Source organism: Phalacrocorax aristotelis, chromosome 7 (assembly GCF_949628215.1).
Source record: "Phalacrocorax aristotelis chromosome 7, bGulAri2.1, whole genome shotgun sequence".
NCBI lineage: Eukaryota > Metazoa > Chordata > Aves > Suliformes > Phalacrocoracidae > Phalacrocorax > Phalacrocorax aristotelis.
In genome coordinates this window covers 9,572,782-9,594,248 of record NC_134282.1, presented here as the reverse complement: position 1 = coordinate 9,594,248, position 21,467 = coordinate 9,572,782, and the positions used below count along the sequence as shown (strand labels likewise).

The window sequence follows — 21,467 nt, the reverse complement described above, 5'->3', positions numbered from 1 at the left end:
CCCCCACCCCTCAAAAAAAAAAAAAATTTGACGCAGATACTAAGCTGCTGTTCCTGATGAGAAGATGCAGATTTGGAGAGGCTGATCAGAATTTTTTATTACTTTTATATGAAGTTGTCTGAAATTGGTAATTGTTTTTCCGGTTCTCTTATCTCTAAGAGGAAGAAGCTAAATTGTACTTACTTCCACTCCAGTGGCTTTTTTCTGTTACGGGGTAGTAATGTGTCAGCAGCACCGTCTCTGTGAAGCTAAATTTGCATTATACTCTTCTTTATGCAGACATATAGGTCATTATAACTTTGAAAACATTAAGCGAGAATAATAATAATAATAATAATGAACTTTGAAATAAGCGATCTACAAGCCAGGCCGCAGTTCCTTTCCACACACAGGATGGCTTTGATGGTAACAGGCTGATATTTTCAGCGACGGGCGTCTGACAGAGGGGAGCAATGGTGCTGACCAGAATGGTTAGCAATGGAGAATCGCATGAACCTGCGAGGAGATAAAAAAATCAGTACCGTAAGCAGTAGGAAAAAAGTCAGATAAATGTTTCAGAACCTTGATTCTGTGACTGCTGCGTAACCCACATACAAAACAGTAACGATATTATACTGTCTGTCCCTCTCACCAACCTGGTAATGCTACCATGTGTATTCTGCCATTTTGCAGACAGAATAAAATGATCTTTTAGTAATGTTATCAGAATTTTTTTTTCTCCCTCTTGGCTCTCGGGTGCTGATCACCTGGTTCTGGTGACTTCTGCTGTTCCACGTCTACTTCAGTTTCAGATCTTCCACCAAGTCTGCGCTTCCCTGGTCTCACACACCAGAAAGGCTTTGGTATCGGTTTTCTTCTATAGTGACCCTTGAGGCAAATAATCTAGACTTTTTGCAGTACGTTCAACCTTTCTGTATATTCTTTTTATGTGCTGTCGTTTGATTCTACATGTCTTTTGCTCCTGGATAATAACTGATTCCATAAGATAATTGTTTTTCTAACTATAATGTAGCCTGCCTAGTTAAAATCTATTTTACCTGCCTAATTTGAATGTTTTTAATTCAGTGCAGTCTAGTTTTGGAATATCCAGATAGCAAGGTGCAGTATTCATAAGGATGTAAGTCTTGCTCAATTAATATCTTTATCTAGGGGTGAAGGGAGAGTAAATGTTGAGAAGAAATGTCGACCGAAATGGTTGCTCTCAGGGCATTTATTTTGTGTATTTTTTCATGGCATCAGTTAAAGCAGAACTTCTGTTCATGTTTACGGGAGTTTCGCAATTGTAAATGAGGCAGTTTAGGCCTCATAAAGGTGAATTGTATGGAGTAGTTTGTAACGTTGTGCTTGTACCGCTGCACATTTGTGTTTATAGAGCTGAATTAACTGGAGTTTTTGAAAGTTGTGCATATAAGTCATTGACTAAAGCAGTGCCGACAAGTAGGAAAAAACAGCTTAAGAAAATTGCCGGAGCAAGTATCGGGACATCGCTCCTGTTGGTGACTGCCGGCTTGTTAATGAGCTGCCGAAAGACATGGGAAGACCCTTCACAGGAGCCACCAACTTTAAGGAGGAAACCCTTATCACAAAGACAGGGCAAACTCCACTGTAGGTGAGATCTCCAGTATTTCTAGATCTTGTCCTGTAAAAAGAAACAAACAGGAAATGAATTAAACCTGTATTTCTAAATTTGGCACGTAGCCTTTGTGAGAAGGGAGTTTTGGAGTACTGCAAATTGGACGTCTCTTTTAAACACGATCAGGGCAAGATGCGGGAAGTCAAATGCTGTTTTGTGATGCTGTTTGACTTTCACTTAATTGGATCTAACTTTAACCAGAAAGGTTCTGGATTTGACAGAAACAAATGCTTTAAAGAAACCTTTCTGGTATTTAAAAAAAAAAAAAAGCAGCCAGTCACACAGCACAACTAATTTGTAGTTGGTTAAATTGAGTGTAATCACTCAACCACTCATACTGGTATTTTTAGGACAGAATCTCCCTAAAATTTTATGTTAAAAGGGTTTTATGATGTGTCTGGTTCACTTATTGAATCTAGTAATTAGCAGATTGGATGCAAAAAAAGACAAACTTTGATTCAGAATCTGATGCATGGTTTCCAGAGGTAATAATTCTTGTAGTGTGTGTTGTGGGGGGTGGGACTTGGGTATGCTGCTGCTTTCTGCTCCTCTTTTTTTTTTTTTTTTTTTGTTTAATCTTCTATGATCCAAGAATTTTACTGTTCCTTACAATGACTGTGACTGATGATGTCATTGGTGAAGCACCAGATAAATTCAAAAAGTGGGTGTTCTAGCCCAGCATGGTCAAAAGCCTTGTCAGCGTGCCATAACATAGAGCAGGAAGAAATGTTATATTTCCTAATTTCCCGAGCAAAGTAAATTGGCAGTGTGCTGAGAAGCTTTCCCAACTATAAACATGTCTGAGTAGAGTAGAAACGAATTCCAGTTGTCTGCAGTTCATGGTGGTCAGCGGTTGAAATCTGACTGTTGTGGTTCATGAGAAATTGTAGGCTGTGTGACTTGGACGCACCCCCCTGCCCCTTCTTGGACCCCAGTGAAATTTCAGGCAACTGTTAACTTCAGCATTTGTCCATGTGTTGTGCGAGGCCTCACTGCAGCTTGGTGTGCTTTGCCAGCTAGTGCTGTCCTTGATACTAAAACCCCGAGTACAGCGCATAATGCAAGTCAGTGACAACTCGAAATGTTTTGTGCGTTGACATAAGATGGGTGGAGGATGGAAGGGTGCTGGAGGACTCTGCCTTCCAAAAGCGGCAAGGCTTCCAAAAAGTACTGCTGCACCACTTAAACGGGAAGAGAGAGAAGAAAATTGTGCACTGTAGCAGACAGCATTGTATCTATCTGTAGGCGGTGTCCTGTTTTTCATTAAATGACAGCACTGATAAACATCGCTCAGTTCAGTCTGCAGTTAATATGTCAGAACTGTAAAAAAAACCAAAACCAAACAAAAAATCCAAACCAAAACTTCCCACGCTTGATTCCTCTGATGGTGTGATTGACCGAGTGAGTCTGGCAACCGCTAAATTCAGGCAGCTTCTTCCACGCACACGTGAAAAAAAGCCTTAATTTTAGTTAACCCATGTTGTTAAACACTTGTATGATAAGCTCCTGTTCATCCTGTTCTCCGTCTCTTATGTGTTTGAGGTTTGCTTATAAAGCAAACTCTGGAGAACATTGGTGGTGCAGGTAAAATGAAATGCTGCAAGGTGACAGGTTTTTAAAGAGCCAGTGTTAGTAATAAGAAATGGAATAAAGGGACAAAATAAAACATGTTTCAGAATGTTTTAGCTTGATGGGAGATCATGTGTTCCAAGTTTTTTCTTTTTTTTTTTTTCCCCCTGTGCTATATGAGAGTTGTTTTATTAGCTGGTTTATTCTACAGAGTTCAGGATTGTTCTACTGAATCATCTTTGAAGGCTGCAGGCAAGTCTAGTATTGGAGCGACTTTCAGTAGCTTCTAGGTTTCTGCGGGTTGCAGTGGTGTCAGAGTGTCAGCGTCGGGAATTCTAATGACCTGCAACAGATCTAATGCCAATCTGTGTTGTGTGAGTTCTTACGCCGCACACAGTGAAATATTTCTAATGAGCATTGTGAAAATAAAAGCTTTTGTTTTCTGGTAAAATCAGAAGTGCAAGGAGGAGTGGAAAGCTTTCAGAGGCCAAAGGAACCTAGATATGGAACAGGGGATGAAGAACTGAGAAGTTCTTGGAACAGGCACTTTTAGGGGAAGAAGTCAGCTGGACGAGGTGCTCAGCAGATTGGTTTTTTTGTTCTTAGTTTAGCAGTTCACATGCAGCTTTACTTCATTGAACATTTCTGTATTGTACTTCCTTTATTACAAGCGGAAATGTGTAAATGTTGTGCTTGAAGTTGTTTCAGTTCTTTTGCAGCCCTGTTTCTGGAAATTCTAGTCGAACCAGATCAGTAATGCCGTTTCGGTTTTGGCAGCCAGAGAATAGGAAGTAACTTTGCCAGCATTGCTTATGCTGAGCCCTGCCAGGTGCCACCGCCACCCTTTGACTTGTATCGTGTAAAGATTTCTCTCACTGTTCTGCCGAAGGAGAGAACGATCTCACCCTTTCACAAACCGTTCACATCGTCATTAGGGCATAGAAGTCATGGGTTGTGTCAGGTGAAGTGTAAAATGTTGCAAGAGAGTATCTGCTGTTGTTTTGTAAAAATGATTAATTTCTTTTTTTCACAGGTTCTTTAAAGAACTTGAAGCAAGACATCAGAACAACATCTTTATTGATGATATTAGTGATATAGTTGAAAAGCACACTTCGTCAACATTTGATCCATACGTAAAGTACTGCACCAATGAAGTCTATCAGCAGCGAACACTGCAGAAATTACTGTAAGAACTAATAGTAAAATACGATTGCGAAATCACCCCCTTTGTAGTAGGAGTGAGTCGTAGGCCATGGTATCTGGTGTAAAATACGGCTTCCAACTAAACAGGCACTAACATGCTTAGCTTTCCTTAATGTGCAGGTTCCTCTGAAGTAATTGAGAGTGAAAACATGCCTGGCCGCATAGTCCAGTCTGATTTGTGGTCTTGTGTCACATTCCCTTTCTGCTGATAAGTACAGCTTAATCAATGTCAAAGGTGCCTTCACATGGCGTGTTACATCGGAGTCTGGCACTCATGTTCATGTGTCAGAGAACTTGAGGTTTCTAAATGTCAATACTGGTCTCTCATGTCTAAATAAATAAAGCTGAAGGCATAGTTGATGTGACTCCTTCAAACCATGCTTCCCTATTAATAAAATAATATATTTAAAATTTAGCAACTTTCACAATTCTCTGGTAAAACAAACCATTTAATTCTCTCCCCCTTTTTCCCACCAGAGCCACAAATCCAGCATTTAAAGAGGTGTTATCACGGATCGAGTCCCATGAAGACTGTCGGAATTTACCAATGATCTCTTTCCTCATTCTTCCCATGCAGAGAGTTACGCGGCTTCCCTTACTGATGGATGTGAGAACAGAGTTATTTTTCTATTTTACCTTGACGCACGTCCTTTCCATGCTCGCATTCTTTCATATTCAAGTCCTAGTTCGCTAAAGTCTTTCCATATGTTCTTTCTTACATGAGGTACAGGGCTGTAGATACTGGTCTATTGATTATGAAGTCCTGTAGCATTTGTTCACTTACTGTGACCGGTACCTCCTGCTCCTGAGTCCCCCTTCAAAAATTAAATATTTAGATATTCTAATGGAAAAACTGTAAAGGGTCAAAATGATTCTGAAACCAAGGAACCTAGCGCAGAAATTGTATTTAGTGTTAGGATTAAAATTAAACCCTACAGTTTAATTTCACAGAAGTTACAGAAAGAACAAGACTTCCTGTCGTATAGATGAGATATGGGCCCTTTTGCAGTAAAGACTTACTTTCAGGAACAGAGCCATTAAGACCCTCAGTTAAGAGGGTCACAGTGTAACCCTGAAGCACGAACTCCCTTCTCGAGGGCACGGGAGCTGCTCGTGAGTGGAGCAGTATTGATACGTTCATTTTCCTACTGGTGTGATACATGGTGTGGTGTTCTCTTCCTGCGCAGGAACTGGGTGACTCATGAAGTGTGATGAAGTGCAGCTGAGTATTTGTGGAGCAAAGTTCACACCCAGATTCATGGTGTTTCAATTAAGATGCTAGAAGTAATTTTATGAGATGGACCACCAGCAATAGTGCAGATTAAAATGCAGACTCAGACTCTAGCATCGGTAGGATCCAGAAAGAGGATTAATAATTTTTTTCTTCTATCTATTTGCAAATTGAGTACTGATTAATTCGATTAATCATCTGGATAGTTACTTAGTTCATTCATGGACGTTGAATACTCTCCCCTCTGCATTACATTTCTAGGTCTAAAAAAAGGAATAATAATCCAGTATCACACTGGTGTGTCACTAGGTGTGCTGTCACCTTCTTGGTGGTTGGTTTTTTCCTCCTTTGCCTCTTTCCCCTCTTCAGCTGAAAGAATCTAAACAAGCAAACCAAGCATTTTATTTTCCTCTGTTTCAGTTTTGTGTATTTGTTTTTCTTGGAGGTGGTTGTGTAAACCTTATATTGAGAATTCAGAGTGAATTCATTTTTTAAGGTTTCAGTACTACCTGGCTCCAGCTACCTTCAGAGAGGAGGGAACATAATTAAGCCAAAGACTAACTTAATATAAAATACCTTACGATGTTCCCATTTCTCAATCAAAAAAGTGACTTAACTGATCTGTCACTGATTCAAACTGCCTGTTTCTGATAGGACTTTGTCTTTACCTCTAACTCCCGAGAATAAACTCTGTCAATAGATAAAACTCTCATGTGTAGCTTATAGGTTGGTTTTACTTCTCATTACTTTCCAGTGCTTCCTCTGTTTGGGTGCTGCAGCTGTCTTTCATGTGCTTTCTTGTTTTAATAAAATAATACTGTTACGTGTATTTTATCATGATACACACGACAGTGCAGCCTTAGGAACCTTCTCTGTTAGTCATTTGGAATAGTTCCTTTCCACAAAGAGGTCAAGACAGAGTAATCTGGTGGAGTTCCCTTATTGCAAGTACTGGTCTACATAAATGGGTGTTTCAGCTTCCAGGACAAGCTTAACATGATACTTGAAACAGGAAGTACCTGATTACGTACGGCTGTAGTGGTGTTTCATTGTGGCTTGCAAAAAGTTAGAGGCAAGACAGCAGAAGCCCTCCCTTTCCTGGAAGGATATGGCCAGCCTGCCTCCCCCACCGTGTTGCCAGGGATGGAGGTTGGCCAAGATGTGCAAAACATCACTTTACTCCAGAAAGCTTTCAAGGCAGGCGTTCCTTAGTGTCATGAAGCACTGTGAAGAAGTGATCTAGTGTCCTCTCATTTATCCCAGGCCACAGCTGTGACTTCACCTCTTTGATTACAATAAATACGTACCTAAAATTGTGTATTTGTTACAATCTGTGCTTCTCGGTCCTCTGAAGTAACTGATGTTTTATTTCAGACTATTTGTCAGAAAACTCCAAAGGATTCACCAAGGTATGAGAACTGCAAGCAAGCCCTGAAAGAAGTAAGCAAGGTACGTTCTTAGCAGTTTAATATGGATGCAGAATTTTTCTCGCTTTGACTATTTTCCTTCCTGAATTGCACTGCGTGCTTCTGTCATGTCAAAAATCCACCGTGAGAAGTGGCTGCTGTTGGTTTTTGTAAGTCACTTGGGAATTAATTTTCATGTTCGTTACTCATGAACATGAAGCTTCACCAATGAACACTTTGTTCACCTGTTTCATTGTGTTCACTGTTTGCTGCCAGTCATTCCAACAGAAAGCCATATGGTGCGCCATATGTATAAAGAAAGCCAAAACGCTGTCCTGACAGTAGAGAAAAGAGTCTGAATCTTCTAGGCAAACTTCAGCATTCTTTCTACTGTACTGGAAGTTAACCACATCACCTTCTGTCACTTGTTCAAGGTTGTTCTCTTCTCCTGTATTCATGCTTTTTTTCCAAGAATCAACGATGGATGAAGAGCACAAGTCCATTTCCGTGCACGGATTGGAATCTCAACATTGCTTACTTGTGTAATAAATTCTAGTTCCTTCCATTTGAACCTGAGCAGTCATATTACCATTTTTTTTAAATTGGTAGGAAATTCCAATCCATCTGTTAATACATTTATATTTATGTATAAACAACTCTTTAAATATATATATTTATATATGGAAAACTTTTTAAAACAGAATGTTATGGTATGAAAAGAAAATCTAAGGATCTGAGGACTGGCTATCTTTTGCCTCCAAAAGCTCAGAATTTCAGAAACTATAGTGCATCATAGAGTGTTGTGAAATGTGAAGTACTGTGCATTTTTATTTAGGGGGAAAAAAGAAAAAAATCTTTCTCCACACATCGGGGCTGGACATTACCTTGGGCCTTGAAATTCTTGTCTACTTTAAGGCAAAAATTGGTATTTTCCATGCATGAATAATGCAAATGGGAAGAGTACTGAAGGATAAAAACTCCAAACTGTTTTATTTAAGAAAAGCCACAAGGGATCGTTTTAATGCCTAAATTACTGTCTGTTTATTACTTAGGAAAATATCCTAAATTTGGCAACACTGCGCTGCTGCCAACGCATTCAGGTTTTTCTGTAGGAGCGGTATATGGTGTGTGAAGTGTGCGATTACAAAAGGAGAAAAGGCCCGCTGGCAGCTGGGAGATCCATGCATGATGTTGCAGGGCTCAGGGGATGCATCTTCATGTCTTTATCTTTGCCCCCTATTTTTATGTTCTCCCCGCCCCCCTGTGCAGGCTTCAATCAAACTGTAGTGTGCTTTAAAATGGCATTCTAATGGTCAGCTGCAATGAAACTTTTTCTAGGGTAGTGTTTGCCTTAGTTTATCAAGATGGTGCTGTAACGTTTGTGTGGGGACGTTCTGCGAATGAGCTGGGTGTGCGCGGTAGATGCAGCAGCAGGTCGCACTGATGTGTCGCTCTGGAAGGCTGTTCGTTTTGCAGCTGATGAGTAACTCGGATCAGAGAGCTGTGACCCTTCTCAGTCAGAACTTCTGGATGAACCTTCGTGCCATCTGGACTCCCCTGAAGAATAAATAATTACCATACTACAATAGGATAATTCAGGTTGAGGGCGATCTCTGGGGGTCATCCAGAGCCTCAAAGCAGAATTGGCTGTTGAGGCAGACCAGGTCGCTCAGGGCTGCATGCAGTCTGGTCTTGAAAGCACTATGTCTCTGACCCAGCCTGAAAATGTTAGTTCCTTTGTAAATTTTAAGCTTCCTCAGAAGTGCATTTAATAAAGTAATGAGAGTTTATTACAAGTCTTGAGTACATTAAACCTGTTCAATAAATGTCTCACTTCTAGCTGGTGCGTTTATGCAACGAAGGTGCTCGGACAATGGAAAGGACAGAAATGATGTACACAATTAACTCCCAACTGGAATTTAAAATCAAGGTACGATGATGCTATTTCTGACCATAAATCACTTAGCATGTGAATAGCTTTGAGTACATGTTAAGGTTTGACAGGCTCGTTGCCAGCACAAAGTAAATTAGCATAGGCTGTAATATTGACATGACTTCTCAGTCAAGGAGGACGGGTTCATGCTCTGGGGTAGCTGAAGCCCTGGAAACTCAGAGTAACCGAGGAATGTTGCATCTAACCAAGGGGATTAAGCTTCGGGTGGGGACTTTTCAGGGAAAGAGAGTATCAGGATATATATATATATTTTTAAAAAAGGATAAATTAGCATTAATTCCTGAAGAATGAGGTATGTCTGGACTCTAGGTTTGCCTTTGTGGATGAAACCCTGTCCCTGTTGGAGTGACGATACCTAATAATATCAGTCATGGCACAATTTCATGCTGCTGTATGTAATTCATAACAATGTGTGTGATGGTCTTGTCACAGTTCACACAGAATCACACGTTGCTCTGCCTCAGTGTCCATCCCTCTCATCATTCATTTCCTCCAGGCTCGTCAGATTTTGAATTGCTTTTTTCTCCCCTCTTTCCTCCTACATAAAACAAAAGCAGAAGAGTGCACAGCATAATTTCTTATTTGTACGAGAATTGTTGCAGTTCTCTGCTGCAAATGGAGGCCACGTTGTTGTGCAGTGCCCTGGTACATTAATTGACAAGTCTGGTGAAGTCTCTTGTAGAGTGGAACTTGTTGGATGGATTAAAGAAATGGTTTTTTTGGGGAGGTGTTGCATTGCAGAGCAGCTCTGTTTCTCACTTCAGCACGTCTGTCAGTGTGTAAACAAGTTCTGATAAACCTGATCCCATGCGAATTGTCACTTTTCTGTGCTCTGTAGATAGTTCTGAAGTTTTGCTTAGATTTCTAAGCAAAATCCTGTGTTCCTTTAAAGAGTGTGTTAGTATTTGTTCGATATGTAAACAGTGGAACTTTAGTGACATGCTCATATCACACACTAATTCTTGCAAAGGAAAGGCCTGTTGTGACAGGATAAAAAACTAAAACTTTTGTCACGTATTTTCATTTTAAGTAGAAGGGTTATATTATAGCAAAATGGTTTTTTAATATCTATTGAATTAAGGATTCTTTGTTGTACGGACAAAGTAAGCTGCTGTGAAGATTTTGCCACCTGGAGGGAGGCCGACTGCTGCTGCTTGATGTTCTCATGTACATGGTAGGAATACCATCCCTGAGTAAATATTTTTAGGCCAGGGAAGGATCCTAATAGTATTTGATTATCCTGATTTACAGCAGCACAAAATTTAAAACAAAACAAATGAACAAACAACAGAAAAACCCAACCCCCTGCAAAAAACCCCAGCCAACCAAACGAAAACAACAAAAAAAAACCAAACCCCCCCCCCCCCCCCCCCAAACAAAAAAACCCCACCAAATGAACCAGGCCTATTTCCAGTTTCTTGGAATTATGGTCTATTTCTACAAGATTCTCAGTCTGCTTTAAAATCTGTTTGTTTGAGGAGGAGTCCTTTCTGTGGGACGTGATTGAGAGCAGGATAGCGTTAGAGTGCTGCACGCTGCAGAATTCAAGGAGGCTGTGGTGCGCAATGCCTGAGCCCAGCTGGCTCTCCCAGCAGCTGGCTTTCCCAGGCCCTTGGGTCGTGCCTGCAGGCAGGAGTTACCCAGCTTTGCCTACGCCAGCACATGTGGCAGCACCGGGCGTGCAACCAAAATGGTGTGGAGCAGCAGGCTGTGCAACAGCAGGCTTTGGTGTAGGTGAAATTACTTAAGCTAAACTACACCTTTATTAATACAGTTCACTTTATTAATCCTGAGTTTTTGTTTTGCTAGTACAGGTGCTGTTAACCCTCAAATAATTTTGAGTTGTCTTGGGGTACTGAGGTATTCCAAATATTTTTCCTTCTAGTAGTGAAAATACAGTTTCAGTTGTTTTTTTTTTTTTTAATCCTCTACAATCAGTCTTTTTGGTAGGAAAAATAGCAGACAGTCATCATTAGTAGGGGTTTTAGTGTGATTTCAAGATATTTCAAGTATATTTACTATTTCCTGTGTTTTTCAATGTTTGTTAAAATACTGTTTCTGTAAGTAATGTCTCATTCTGTTACATAATGAGTGTTGTTTGGTGAAGATCTTTTCTTTTTTTTATTACCATAGATGTAGTAAGTGGAGGTTCATGTTTTTAAAAGCACAGTTCTTTAAAGGAACTTGGTCAGTCTTTGAGGAAATGCTGTCTCCAAAAAGGTGTTTATCAACCTGTCCGAAGTATTTTCATTTTCAAACTTTGACTAAAAACTGAGAAAACCAAAAATACAACAACAACAATAAACAAACCATATCTTAAAAAGTGACATCACTACATTTGCTAACAATGGTCGATAATAGTCTCAAGTCTTTGGACAGTCTAAAATAGGATTTTGGATAGTCTGAAGTCCTCGAGCAATCTGCTTTGCAGTTTTATTTGCAGTTTTCAAATCTGCAGAAGTACCTAACAGTGTCTAAGTGCTTAAATGTTTTATAGGCTCTAACGCTCCCCATGGGACCTCCTGGGATTGCTCTTGATCCCAACTTTGCAGATGCGAGAGGCCCTGTGTAATTCCTCCCTGTACGTGCTGTAACTCGCAGCTCTCACTAGGTTCATGGGGTAACAGCAACTCCGTGTATTTCATTTTTCTGTAATTTTTGTGCAAGTGGTTTTTTTCCTTTGTGCATCTTAAATATAACTGCTTAGTGGTTCAGACCTTATCTGTGGTTTGAGAGCTTGCCAGCTGGCGTGTAAAAGGCTGCTTTGGCCAAATTTCAATACTTTCTAAGTTCTGACAGCTTGTTTTATATAGAAAGGCGACAGCATACATGATGTACCCTTCTGGCAATTAAGGAAAAATTAATATGAAAGTGAAAAGCAGCCTCTGGAATACAGTCAATTAGGAAAATGTAACGAATTCACTTGGAGCGCAGATTAAAAATTTCTATGCGAGAAGAAACTAAAAATTCCTCTAAAGTGCTCTGTCTGTAAAACAATCATTGTGGTGCCATAATTCTGTTTTATAACCATTATAAATTAGGTAAAATATTTCTGTTCTTGCTCAACCTCATAGATTGTTTTGGGATTTCTGTTTAACTCTGTTAGATGTAACTGTAGAGCACTGCATGGGAGTACAACAGAAGCTACTCAAATACATCACTTTTGTACATGGCTTATCTTTAGAATTTAGTTTTTAATTAACATTCAGAAGACTTTAAATTTTTCATCTGTAGCACCAGAAAGGTTGTGGGTTTTTTTTTCTGCATACACACTTTTGTGTTCATGAAACAAACCTGTTTGACCTCTGCACTGAAGGCCCATCTAGCCCAGAGTCTTTCAACTTTGCAGTCAGAAAGGTGCGATGGTGTCGCTGTTAGGATACGGTCTGACATTTCACGCTCCTGTATTGTCACATGGAACCAGTACTGCATTTCAGGAAACATACAAGCTGTTTGTTTACAAAAATTATTTTCATGTTACTTGAAGGTACTGCACCGGCAGAGTTTTGATTGAAAGTAAGCCAAATTTTTAAAACGTGAATGTCGATATAAAACTTCCTGTGATTTCAGTGATGGAGCTTGGGAGCTCCTCTGGGAGTGTCATATCTGAATACTGGGCTAAACTGGGCTTTCATACCTAACCTCTGAGGCTGAATGATGCGTCTTTAATAAAATGACTGTCCATAAGAAAAATGATATGATACAGTCCTAGGAGAAAGTAATAAAGTTGGCTTGATAGGAGTCTAAGTTAGCCATTGATTTGAGGCGAGTGACAATATCAATTAATGATGTTACAGTGATTTGTAGCCAGTCTGATTTACTCTGATTTACTAACAGAGACTTGGGTAAAAATCTGTTTATGAAATATGGATTTGAAACACAATTCTGCATTTCCAAATTGGAGAATAGAGTAAAAAAGGCATTTAATAAACTAAGGGGTACTACAAAGCTAGAAACCCGCAAAAAAAATCATGTAAGTCAAAACAGAATATGTGAGCTTAGACTAATTGGGAGGAAGTGTCTGAAGGGAATTTTGTCAAGATTCAATACAGTAATACCATCTTGGTAGCATGAATGCAAAAGTACTAGGAAATGTAGCAGATAAATGAAATATGTTGGTATTTATCAGAAGTCACTGAAAGAATACAGGTTTTGAAAGGTCCCTGCAGTATAGCAAAGGTTTTGTTCAGTGAACGTCTGTGTTCAAGTGCCAGGTGAGGGTGGATATTCCCTACCGCTTGTTCTGGTTATTTTGGGAGATAAATCAGCCTGAAGCAAGGTAAAAAGTTTAAGGCTTTAATTTGTATCAATGTGCAACAGTTCCAGAGGGCTGCTATGTTTTGCAATTTAAGCAACTTTCACCTGCTGTTAGTACACCTAATGGAAGGCATAGGGAAGAGAGTTCTGTGGTACTGCGTGGTGGCAGAAAAAGCATCTTTGGAATAATTGTTTTGCTATTCCACTTCAGAGTCACTGTAAAATCATACCTCAGAATTCAAAAGCACGCGGGTGGCTGCATGTAAAATGAGGGAGTTAACATTTTGTGCTTCCAACAGCGAGATCACAGTCAAAGCACTGGATTTTGGTTTTGGCATAATACTATGGGGCAAGTATTGACAAGTTGACATCAGTTCAGTAAAGAGCAGCTAAAGCGATTAAAAGATATAAAAAGACAACCCACGCAGAACGAAAAGACAGCTGACAAGCTGAATGAAGAAGTGTTTTTTACAAGCATGTGAAAGGTGCTTTAAATGAGGGAAAGAAAGCAGTTGTCTTCATTAGTCTAATCATGCAAGACTGATAATTAATTTGAACAGCAGCAAAGCAAGTAGGGAAGTTTGATAAGCAGAAAGTTACATTCAAAGTAAAACAAAAATTTAATTATTTCACTTGGGATGAAGAAAAATATGTGCTCCATAAAACTTAACAGTAAGCGCCTATTTACTGTGGAACGTCTTAGGTACAAATATAAGTAAGCATGGGCAAAGTGGATGCCTCTTCTTTTCCAGTGGTACCATGTACCTGCTGCTGGAGAACCTGTAAGGTACAGGTTGCGCAGCTCAGGCTTCACTTGCAGAAGTTGCTCAGCCCCATCCTTTTTGGTACCAGTGGGGGACTGGTACCAGGTGTCCTCAGATGCTCTATCCAGCACGTGGACGGTACCCAAAGGAGCTCAGAGACAAAAGTACCAGCATCTTCGGTATTGAAGTTAGGACCCAAACAGGTCATTCCAGCGATGAGGGGTGAAACCTATGGAGGAGGTCAGTATCTTTGCTTTGAATATTGCCTGGTGACAGCACAGTCTAGCAGGAATACCCTGTCCTCCCTGTGTCATTGAAGAGGCATTCCCACATAGCAGCTCTCCTTGGTTCAGTGCTAGCAGCAGTCGGTGAGATCATTGACTGAGGAATCCTGGTCGGTGGGACAGCTGCCGGCACTGCAATGGACCTTTGTCCTCCGGCATCGTATGTCACGGTACAGCTTCAGGGACAATCTGTTCTCTGTATGACCAGGACGTGCAGTCTCACATCTCCCTTGGTGTCCATGGCCCAGAGAAACAGAAGCTGTCTATTCCTCCCGCAGTTGGGAATAGTTTGGATTAATAAAGCCTGGTCTTGACATTAGGCAGCTATGATCCTCTTTGGCTTGCTTCAGCTGTCGCAGGTGTTGGTCCTCGCCCTAGAGAGAAATGGAGATCCTGCTCCACAGAACACTTAGAGTTCAACTACATCACCTAGATAAAGAGTAAGAGGAGCTATAGTATCCTTAAATATCCATCTTAGATAAAGCTATGAGTGGACAGGTAACTCTATGATATTTCAAGAGGTTCTAATGAGAATAGCAAGTACTTGGGAAACTTCCCTTCTTGCTATCAAGGGAAAAAAATATAAGTGGTCTGGTATGGTAATTACCTTGGAAGCGTGATTCTACCTATACCTCATAAATTGAGGGATGAAGGTTTATGCAAACCTGACTGACTTTTCCTGGAGCCAGTGACATATCCACAGTGAGTTGTCTTGTCTGGTCTGAGAGGGTGCTCTGACGAGCTCGAGTCTATGACTCGGTATAGCAGCGTGCCTGGAGCAGCCTGACTTGCCCATCCCCTTCAGCTGCAGTAGCAAACAGCAAAACAATTGTAGTAAAAAATAACAGTCACCTTTTCTGACAAAATGGAAGACAGGAGAGAAAAATAAGGCTGAAGTTCATACTGGGGAAGGGCAGTTAATTACTAACATGGCCTTTCATAAGTGGGTATCTAAAGAGATGCCTCCTAAAAACTTTCAGACGTGTCTTTCAAACCACTGGTGAATTTATGCTGTCATGAGCAAGCTATATTGTTTTGGCATTAAAACAGACAGCTAATTCGAACACTACATATCACATACTGCTTTGCACATTCTTTCACAGAGCTGTGTTGGAACTTCAGTTTACTTAGAGTAGAAAATGGATTTGACCACATTTGTGGGTAAGCCTTCTGGCTTTCCTCACCTACTTTGCTTTTCTGTGGAAAAAAAGGTCTGCATACTCTGAACTCAATAGCGATGTTCAGTACTGCATTAGGACCAATCCCATCTCCAGCGGTGCTGTCTCCATCATCTATGCGTGTTTTTGTACTTACAGACTATTGCAAAGTGTACAAGTGTATTTCTGTTACAGGATTTAACATTTTTTAATTCTGTGCGTGGTACAGAACCCACCATCAGGAAGAAGGAACAGCGTCACTTTAACTGGCCTTAGGCAAATGAAGCGCAGCGTCCAGCAGTCCTCGTGTCTGAGATGAGAAGCTGAAGCTCTTCTTTCCAGCTGTTTAGGTAGAAAAGCTGTGAGGTACCTAGAGGAAAATCCAGTGTTCATACGTGCTTAAAGAATGACTGCTTACTCTGCAAGAACTTACATATTCCTGGAAGACACTCTTTTAATCTCCTTAGAAGATCACGCATAGTCTGTTCCGTCCCAAGTATGACCAGTCAAGTCTATCCATTTTTATGTGAGATGAGCAATCAGGTCATGTGCATGAGTAGTTTTCAAGTATTTGCAGGCTGTCACTTGTGTGTTATGTGAACGATGAAGATACCTTAAACCTTGATAACCTCTGTTTTGTGCTTGAACTCATGATCTCTGAGCTTTGAGTTTGTTCAAGCATTTTTTTTTTTCCCAAATAAGCAACAACTCTGTTACTTTTTTTTAAAAAAAAAAAATCTCTACTTTGGAAGGATTAAAATGTTGTCTTCTTCCTTTGTAGCCATTTCCATTGGTTTCTTCTTCACGATGGTTGGTAAAAAGGGGTGAATTAACAGCATATGTAGAAGACACTGGACTTTTTTCTAAAAGAACTTCTAAACAGCAGGTGTACTTCTTCCTTTTTAATGATGTCCTCATTATCACCAAGAAGAAGAGGTAAGAGCTTCCCAAATATAAAATCAACTTTCTTTTCAACTCCTTGAATCGCAAAGAGCACAGCTGAGTTACCATTTTCTTTTAAAGTTATTATGACTGCTGCGTGTGCCTCACCCTAGGGGAAATGAAAACCAAAGCTTTCCGGCTTTGGAATGGCAAACTTGATTGCATCCCCAGCATTTTTACATATTTTCTAGACACTTGTTTGTTTGAAAGAATGAAGGAGATTCAAAGAGAAGTGGACCAGGTACAGTTGCAGCATAAACCAGGAGGAAATACAGACTAAATGCGATTTAAGTCCAGTAAACATTTGTGAAGCTATTTGCATGTTTTGATACGCCATGTCTGAGAGAGTAAATGAATTCTGTAGATATCGGAGTTTCTAATATTGCTTGACCAGACAGTGTTTCAAAATGACAAGTAACCACTTGTTAAACAGTGGTTTAACAGTTAAACAGGTATATTTTTGGCAAATGCAATTGAAATTCTGAATTGTCAGCCAAATTAAAAAGTTCATCCTTGATGCCTTAGCAAAGGGAGAAGTTTTGGAAGAATAAAGAAATGTAAATTTTCATTCCCCTCCCCACTTTCCACAGTTGGGCTGTTTTTGAGAATGGTGTGTGGGCGACCACTTCCAGCAGTCTCCATTTAAATTATCACTAGATTCAAGGAGAGGTTTAGAATAATTGAACTGAATGGAATAGAATTTACATTCTCTGCTGATGCCGTTAGGTAATACTTGATAGATAAACCTTATTCCCAAGGCTGAAAACTGTTCTGCAGAACAATTGTTTTGCATCTGGGTTGGCTAGTTAAGCCAAATACGGGATATTTTTAAAAGAAACCCTTTTGTGAAACTTCACATCCATAATTCAAGTAAGAAATTTTGGGGATAAGGTATGATACAAAATCTGGGAAGAAAATGCTAATACTGAAGCAAAGAGAAGGCAAAATGAAAATGGAGGGGAAAAAATATCTAAGAGAAAGGGTTTTTTCTTAAAAGGTGGGAAGAAAAGTGAGCAGATTTCTCCCCAGCTATCTTACTGATGTGAACATGTTTCTAAGATTTAGTGTTTATCAAAGCTTACGCTGAAATGTTTCTGCGACAGCCTCTTGTTAAATCACTGGCAGCACATGGGAGTTGTACTGCACTTTTTTAGAGAGTGCATTTCTTTTCTCATGGGAGTAGTGGTAACGTATTATTGTGCTGGTAGCGAAGTAAATGATTGAGTTGGGAAAACAGTGAAAAATCTATTATCTGTTTTGTTACATTGTTTATCGGTTTCCTATGTGATGGCTTGTTGTCCAGATTATAAGACAGATTTTTATAACAACACATCTTACCCAGACTTTGGGGCTTTTGATTTATAACAGCTCCTAGCTGCTGGAATTGAAATGTCCTAAATGGGCCCAGAAGCCAAAATTCAAGAACACTTCGTGTTAATGATCAGACTCACACAGTCACTCTCCCAAGACCCTCTAAACAAATGGATGTAATTGAAAAGGACCGATTTCTGTGAGTCTCCCAGATATTCTGAGCATGAGGCATGTACTTCGCCCAAGTGAATAAGTTTATTAATATCTGAGGTTTTGGTGATCTGTTCTCTCACCAACAGTGTTACCATGGACACCACAGCAGTGGACAGAAACATTTGTTTCTAGCTGAGTATAAATGTTTGTATTTTTACTTGAGCAGTTGCATTTCAGAAGATTCTTAACATTGCACAAAAAAATCACTCCTCACTACTGTGCTAAAAATACTAATTACTTAGCGCTCCAATCATGCTGTCTAATGTTTACCCAACAGTTAATCTCCAGCTATCCCATCTGAGCTGTTTGCCATATATGTAGAACTTCGCGCACGCAGCCCAGAATGGCTCGGTCCTGACTTCAAGGCCAGGCTTGATGGCACCTGTCAGAGAAGTCATGCTAGTAATGGTTAAGTAATGCTAGTCCAGCCAGATACGGTGTACGTCACTGCTCGCATCCTCATTTCAGGGACGCTTTCCAAATGCCATCGTTGAAGAACTGCATTTTAAATACTGAGTGAGCAAGTGTTCTAGAGACCTGTTTATAATGGGAACTGTTACATTTTAGCTATAAAAAAGATAGAGAGGTCTTGTGTTGGTGTATACTCAGGCATGCTCCAGAGTTCTTATGTTATAATGATACTTTATTCATCATAATGATACTTTATTCATCATAATCTTCCTCAGCTACAAGTTCACCTCCTGATTGAAACCACAAGGTTTAACTGTCTTCTCTCATCCATTAAGTAGGTTAAATGGAATTTAGCTACCAAAATATCTTCCCTTTTAATGCACGCTGTGTGGTTATATCTCATGCCACTGTGAAATCTTTCAGAGGCTTATGCTTTCCATGTCAGCTACCAGACAGCCCATTTTTGTATCATCCATACCTCCCCTGCGCAGCTGATGAGCGTTAACTGCTGGATTTAGATAGGTGTTTGTCTAGAGTTTCTGTAGTGGGCACTTTACAGCTGCCTGAGGAGAGGAGAGGACCAGGCCACAGAGAAGGCGATTTCTCCGATACCTTTTGCAGGCTCAGAAGTGTGCACTGTAACAATACTCTGCTAAAACCAGGATACAGCTAGCTTTGAATTCTACGTAAAGTCAAATGCCTCCTTTTATTCCACATGCCCTTCTGGGACCATGGAGATTTGGTTACATATTTTAGTTATTAATGCTCAAAGCTGCCAATGAGCTAGCTCTTTGTTCTGCAGAGGTCAGGAGAACTCCAGAATTAAATACAGTTTTGTTATATACAGCTAAAGAGCTGCCTTATCCAGCTATTCTGAAAATGCACCAGTTACATCCTCAGTGCTTTTGGAAGATTTCAGGTGAACTCCAGAGGGGCTTGTGTTATTGAATGAATGTACGTTTATTGAATAGTCTGTTTTCCATAATCCCCTAAGGATACCACCTGTCTCTCTTAATCGCTCTGTGGCTTGTCAGCTCCTGAGACACCTTGACAGTGGAATGCAGCTGGACTTCCTACACTGGAAATCACCCAAAGGTTCACTGCTACTTGGGAATGCTACCTGCTTGTGAAACCATGGATTTTCTCAAGATGCCAGGGGTGATTTTGTAACTGAAGGCAAGCACAAATGCAAAGTAACTGCTACGGAACACCAAGGATTTCAGAGTAGCGCGGCTGGAAAGAGTAAAGGGAATCAGGAGACTGACCACGTGCTTTTTGCTTTCGCTAAAGTACAGGTGGCCTAGGACAGATGGTGGTACATCGATAGATATTTGGTCTTCATAAAAGTGCCTCTAAAATTTGCGTGCATTTCCTGTGAAGGGATATAAAATAATCCTGTTGTTTCGTGTTCTGAATCTAAATAAAAGTTTAGCAAAAACATTCAGATTTAAACTGAAAATGAATGTTGGCATCATTGTATTATCCGGTTACAGTGATTTTAGACTCTGTTAAATGTCGTTCTGGTTCCTCTGCTGCCTGGCTGAGAGGATTAAGTTTCTGTTTATGTACATGGGCTCACTCCAGCACTGCCGGTATTATCAGCATATTTCATTATCCGTTTGAAAGGAGGAGAGTTTGTGGGCCTCACAGAGGGCACAGGAAGTAAAAAGATGAGGACTGCCTACTAGCTTCAAAACACACAGTTTTGCTGAATGGAGATAAACAGGAGCGATTTATAGAGGTTTATCTCTGTTGACTAATTGGTAAGGAATGCATTTATTATTAGTTATGCAAATGCATATGCTAGCTGATTAATTAGTAAGGAATGCATTTATTATTCGTTATGAAAATGTCTAGACTGCATTATTTTTTCAGATTCAAGATTCCCAAATAGCTACAGCAGCATCCTTACCTTCTGCTAGTTCTGCCCTTGGCTAACCAGGGATTGCCTAGACTAAAATACCTAACGGACTTGTTTAAACAAACAAAACCAACAAAACAAAAACAAAAAACCACACAGAACACATACACACACCCCACACACACCCCCACAAAAAAAAACCCCAAACAAACAAAAAAACCAAAAACCCACACCAAACCAACCTTTCCCTGGTTTAGAGTGTGTATTTTAAGAAAAAAGAAAGAGGGAAGGAGAGAGAGACTGGTAAATTAGATATAAAACGGGGTTTTTTCTTCTTCAGTAGGAACCCTCAGCTACTATGGATGGCACTTGAAACAGTTGTCCTTAAGTGATAAGTAGCATCTTTTTGTGGATAAATGAATTAATTTCAATCTAGATCTGGATTTAGGGGAATGGGAAACCTAAATGCACAGTCTCTACTCTCTCCCCTCTCATAGTCTCTCAAACACTTAACGCTTTTCTAAGCAGAACAATCACAGTAAATTTAAATTTATTATGTTTCAGGTAGGAGCTGTGTGCATACCTTTCCCAAAAGATAAGGACATAGAGAATACATTTGAATTAAGATTCCTTTTAGTGTCCTTGGGTTATATGTGCAGAAACTAAAACTTAGCTTTTCACATGCTGCAATATTGAAGAATCTCCCAGCTTCTCAGTGCGCTCATGTTAAATTCCTTTAATTAGACCAAAACCTATTTGTGATCTGTATTATTTCTACTTAGGCATCCAAGAAGTCATGTGTAATACTGTAATTAAACTGGCTTCATTTTTACAGAGATCTGAAAGTTTGCTGTGTCCATCTCATTTCCAATGTGACTTATTTTTAAGTTTTTTTTGTTTTTTTTTTTTTTTTACTCTAAGGAGCACGGACAACAGTCTGATCAAAAGCTAGGTTAATTGAAACTGGGTGGAGAATTTTTAAAGCCATTTTAAGTTCTTGCAACAGTGATTGTGGAAGTTTTGGTATGTTTTGTGCCCTTGTCAATGGTACCTGACTGGGGAGCTGCGATTCCAGCCCTCAGAGTAGAAAACTCCAACGGCTTGCGGGGAATTGTTAGTACCATTTATCTTATGAGCTACAGTGATTTCAGTCCCTCTGTGTGACAAATCTTAACTAAGCATTGTCTGTCATGGCTTCTCTTCCCTTTGCAAAGCCCCCAAACTCCTCAATAAAAGACGAGACGGATTAGAACATGAAACTAATGAAACTA

General features: G+C 40.0%; 1 protein-coding gene across 2 annotated transcripts in view; it reads left to right on the top strand.

Annotated features, from left to right (window-relative positions):
* The window catches only part of ARHGEF26 (Rho guanine nucleotide exchange factor 26), a 65,914-nt gene that overhangs the window by 32,392 nt on the left and 12,055 nt on the right, over window positions 1–21,467 (top strand). Inside the window, exons 7-12 of one of the 2 annotated variants that reach the window (XM_075098643.1) lie at window positions 4,236–4,388; window positions 4,883–5,012; window positions 7,011–7,085; window positions 8,883–8,972; window positions 16,240–16,394; window positions 19,330–21,033. In XM_075098643.1, coding sequence (XP_074954744.1) covers window positions 4,236–4,388; window positions 4,883–5,012; window positions 7,011–7,085; window positions 8,883–8,972; window positions 16,240–16,394; window positions 19,330–19,465 — 739 coding nt within the window. In that variant the 3' untranslated portion in view covers window positions 19,466–21,033. Of the gene's footprint in view, window positions 1–4,235; window positions 4,389–4,882; window positions 5,013–7,010; window positions 7,086–8,882; window positions 8,973–16,239; window positions 16,395–19,329; window positions 21,034–21,467 lie in introns of those variants that run through there. The other variant, XM_075098642.1, reaches the window with a different exon arrangement.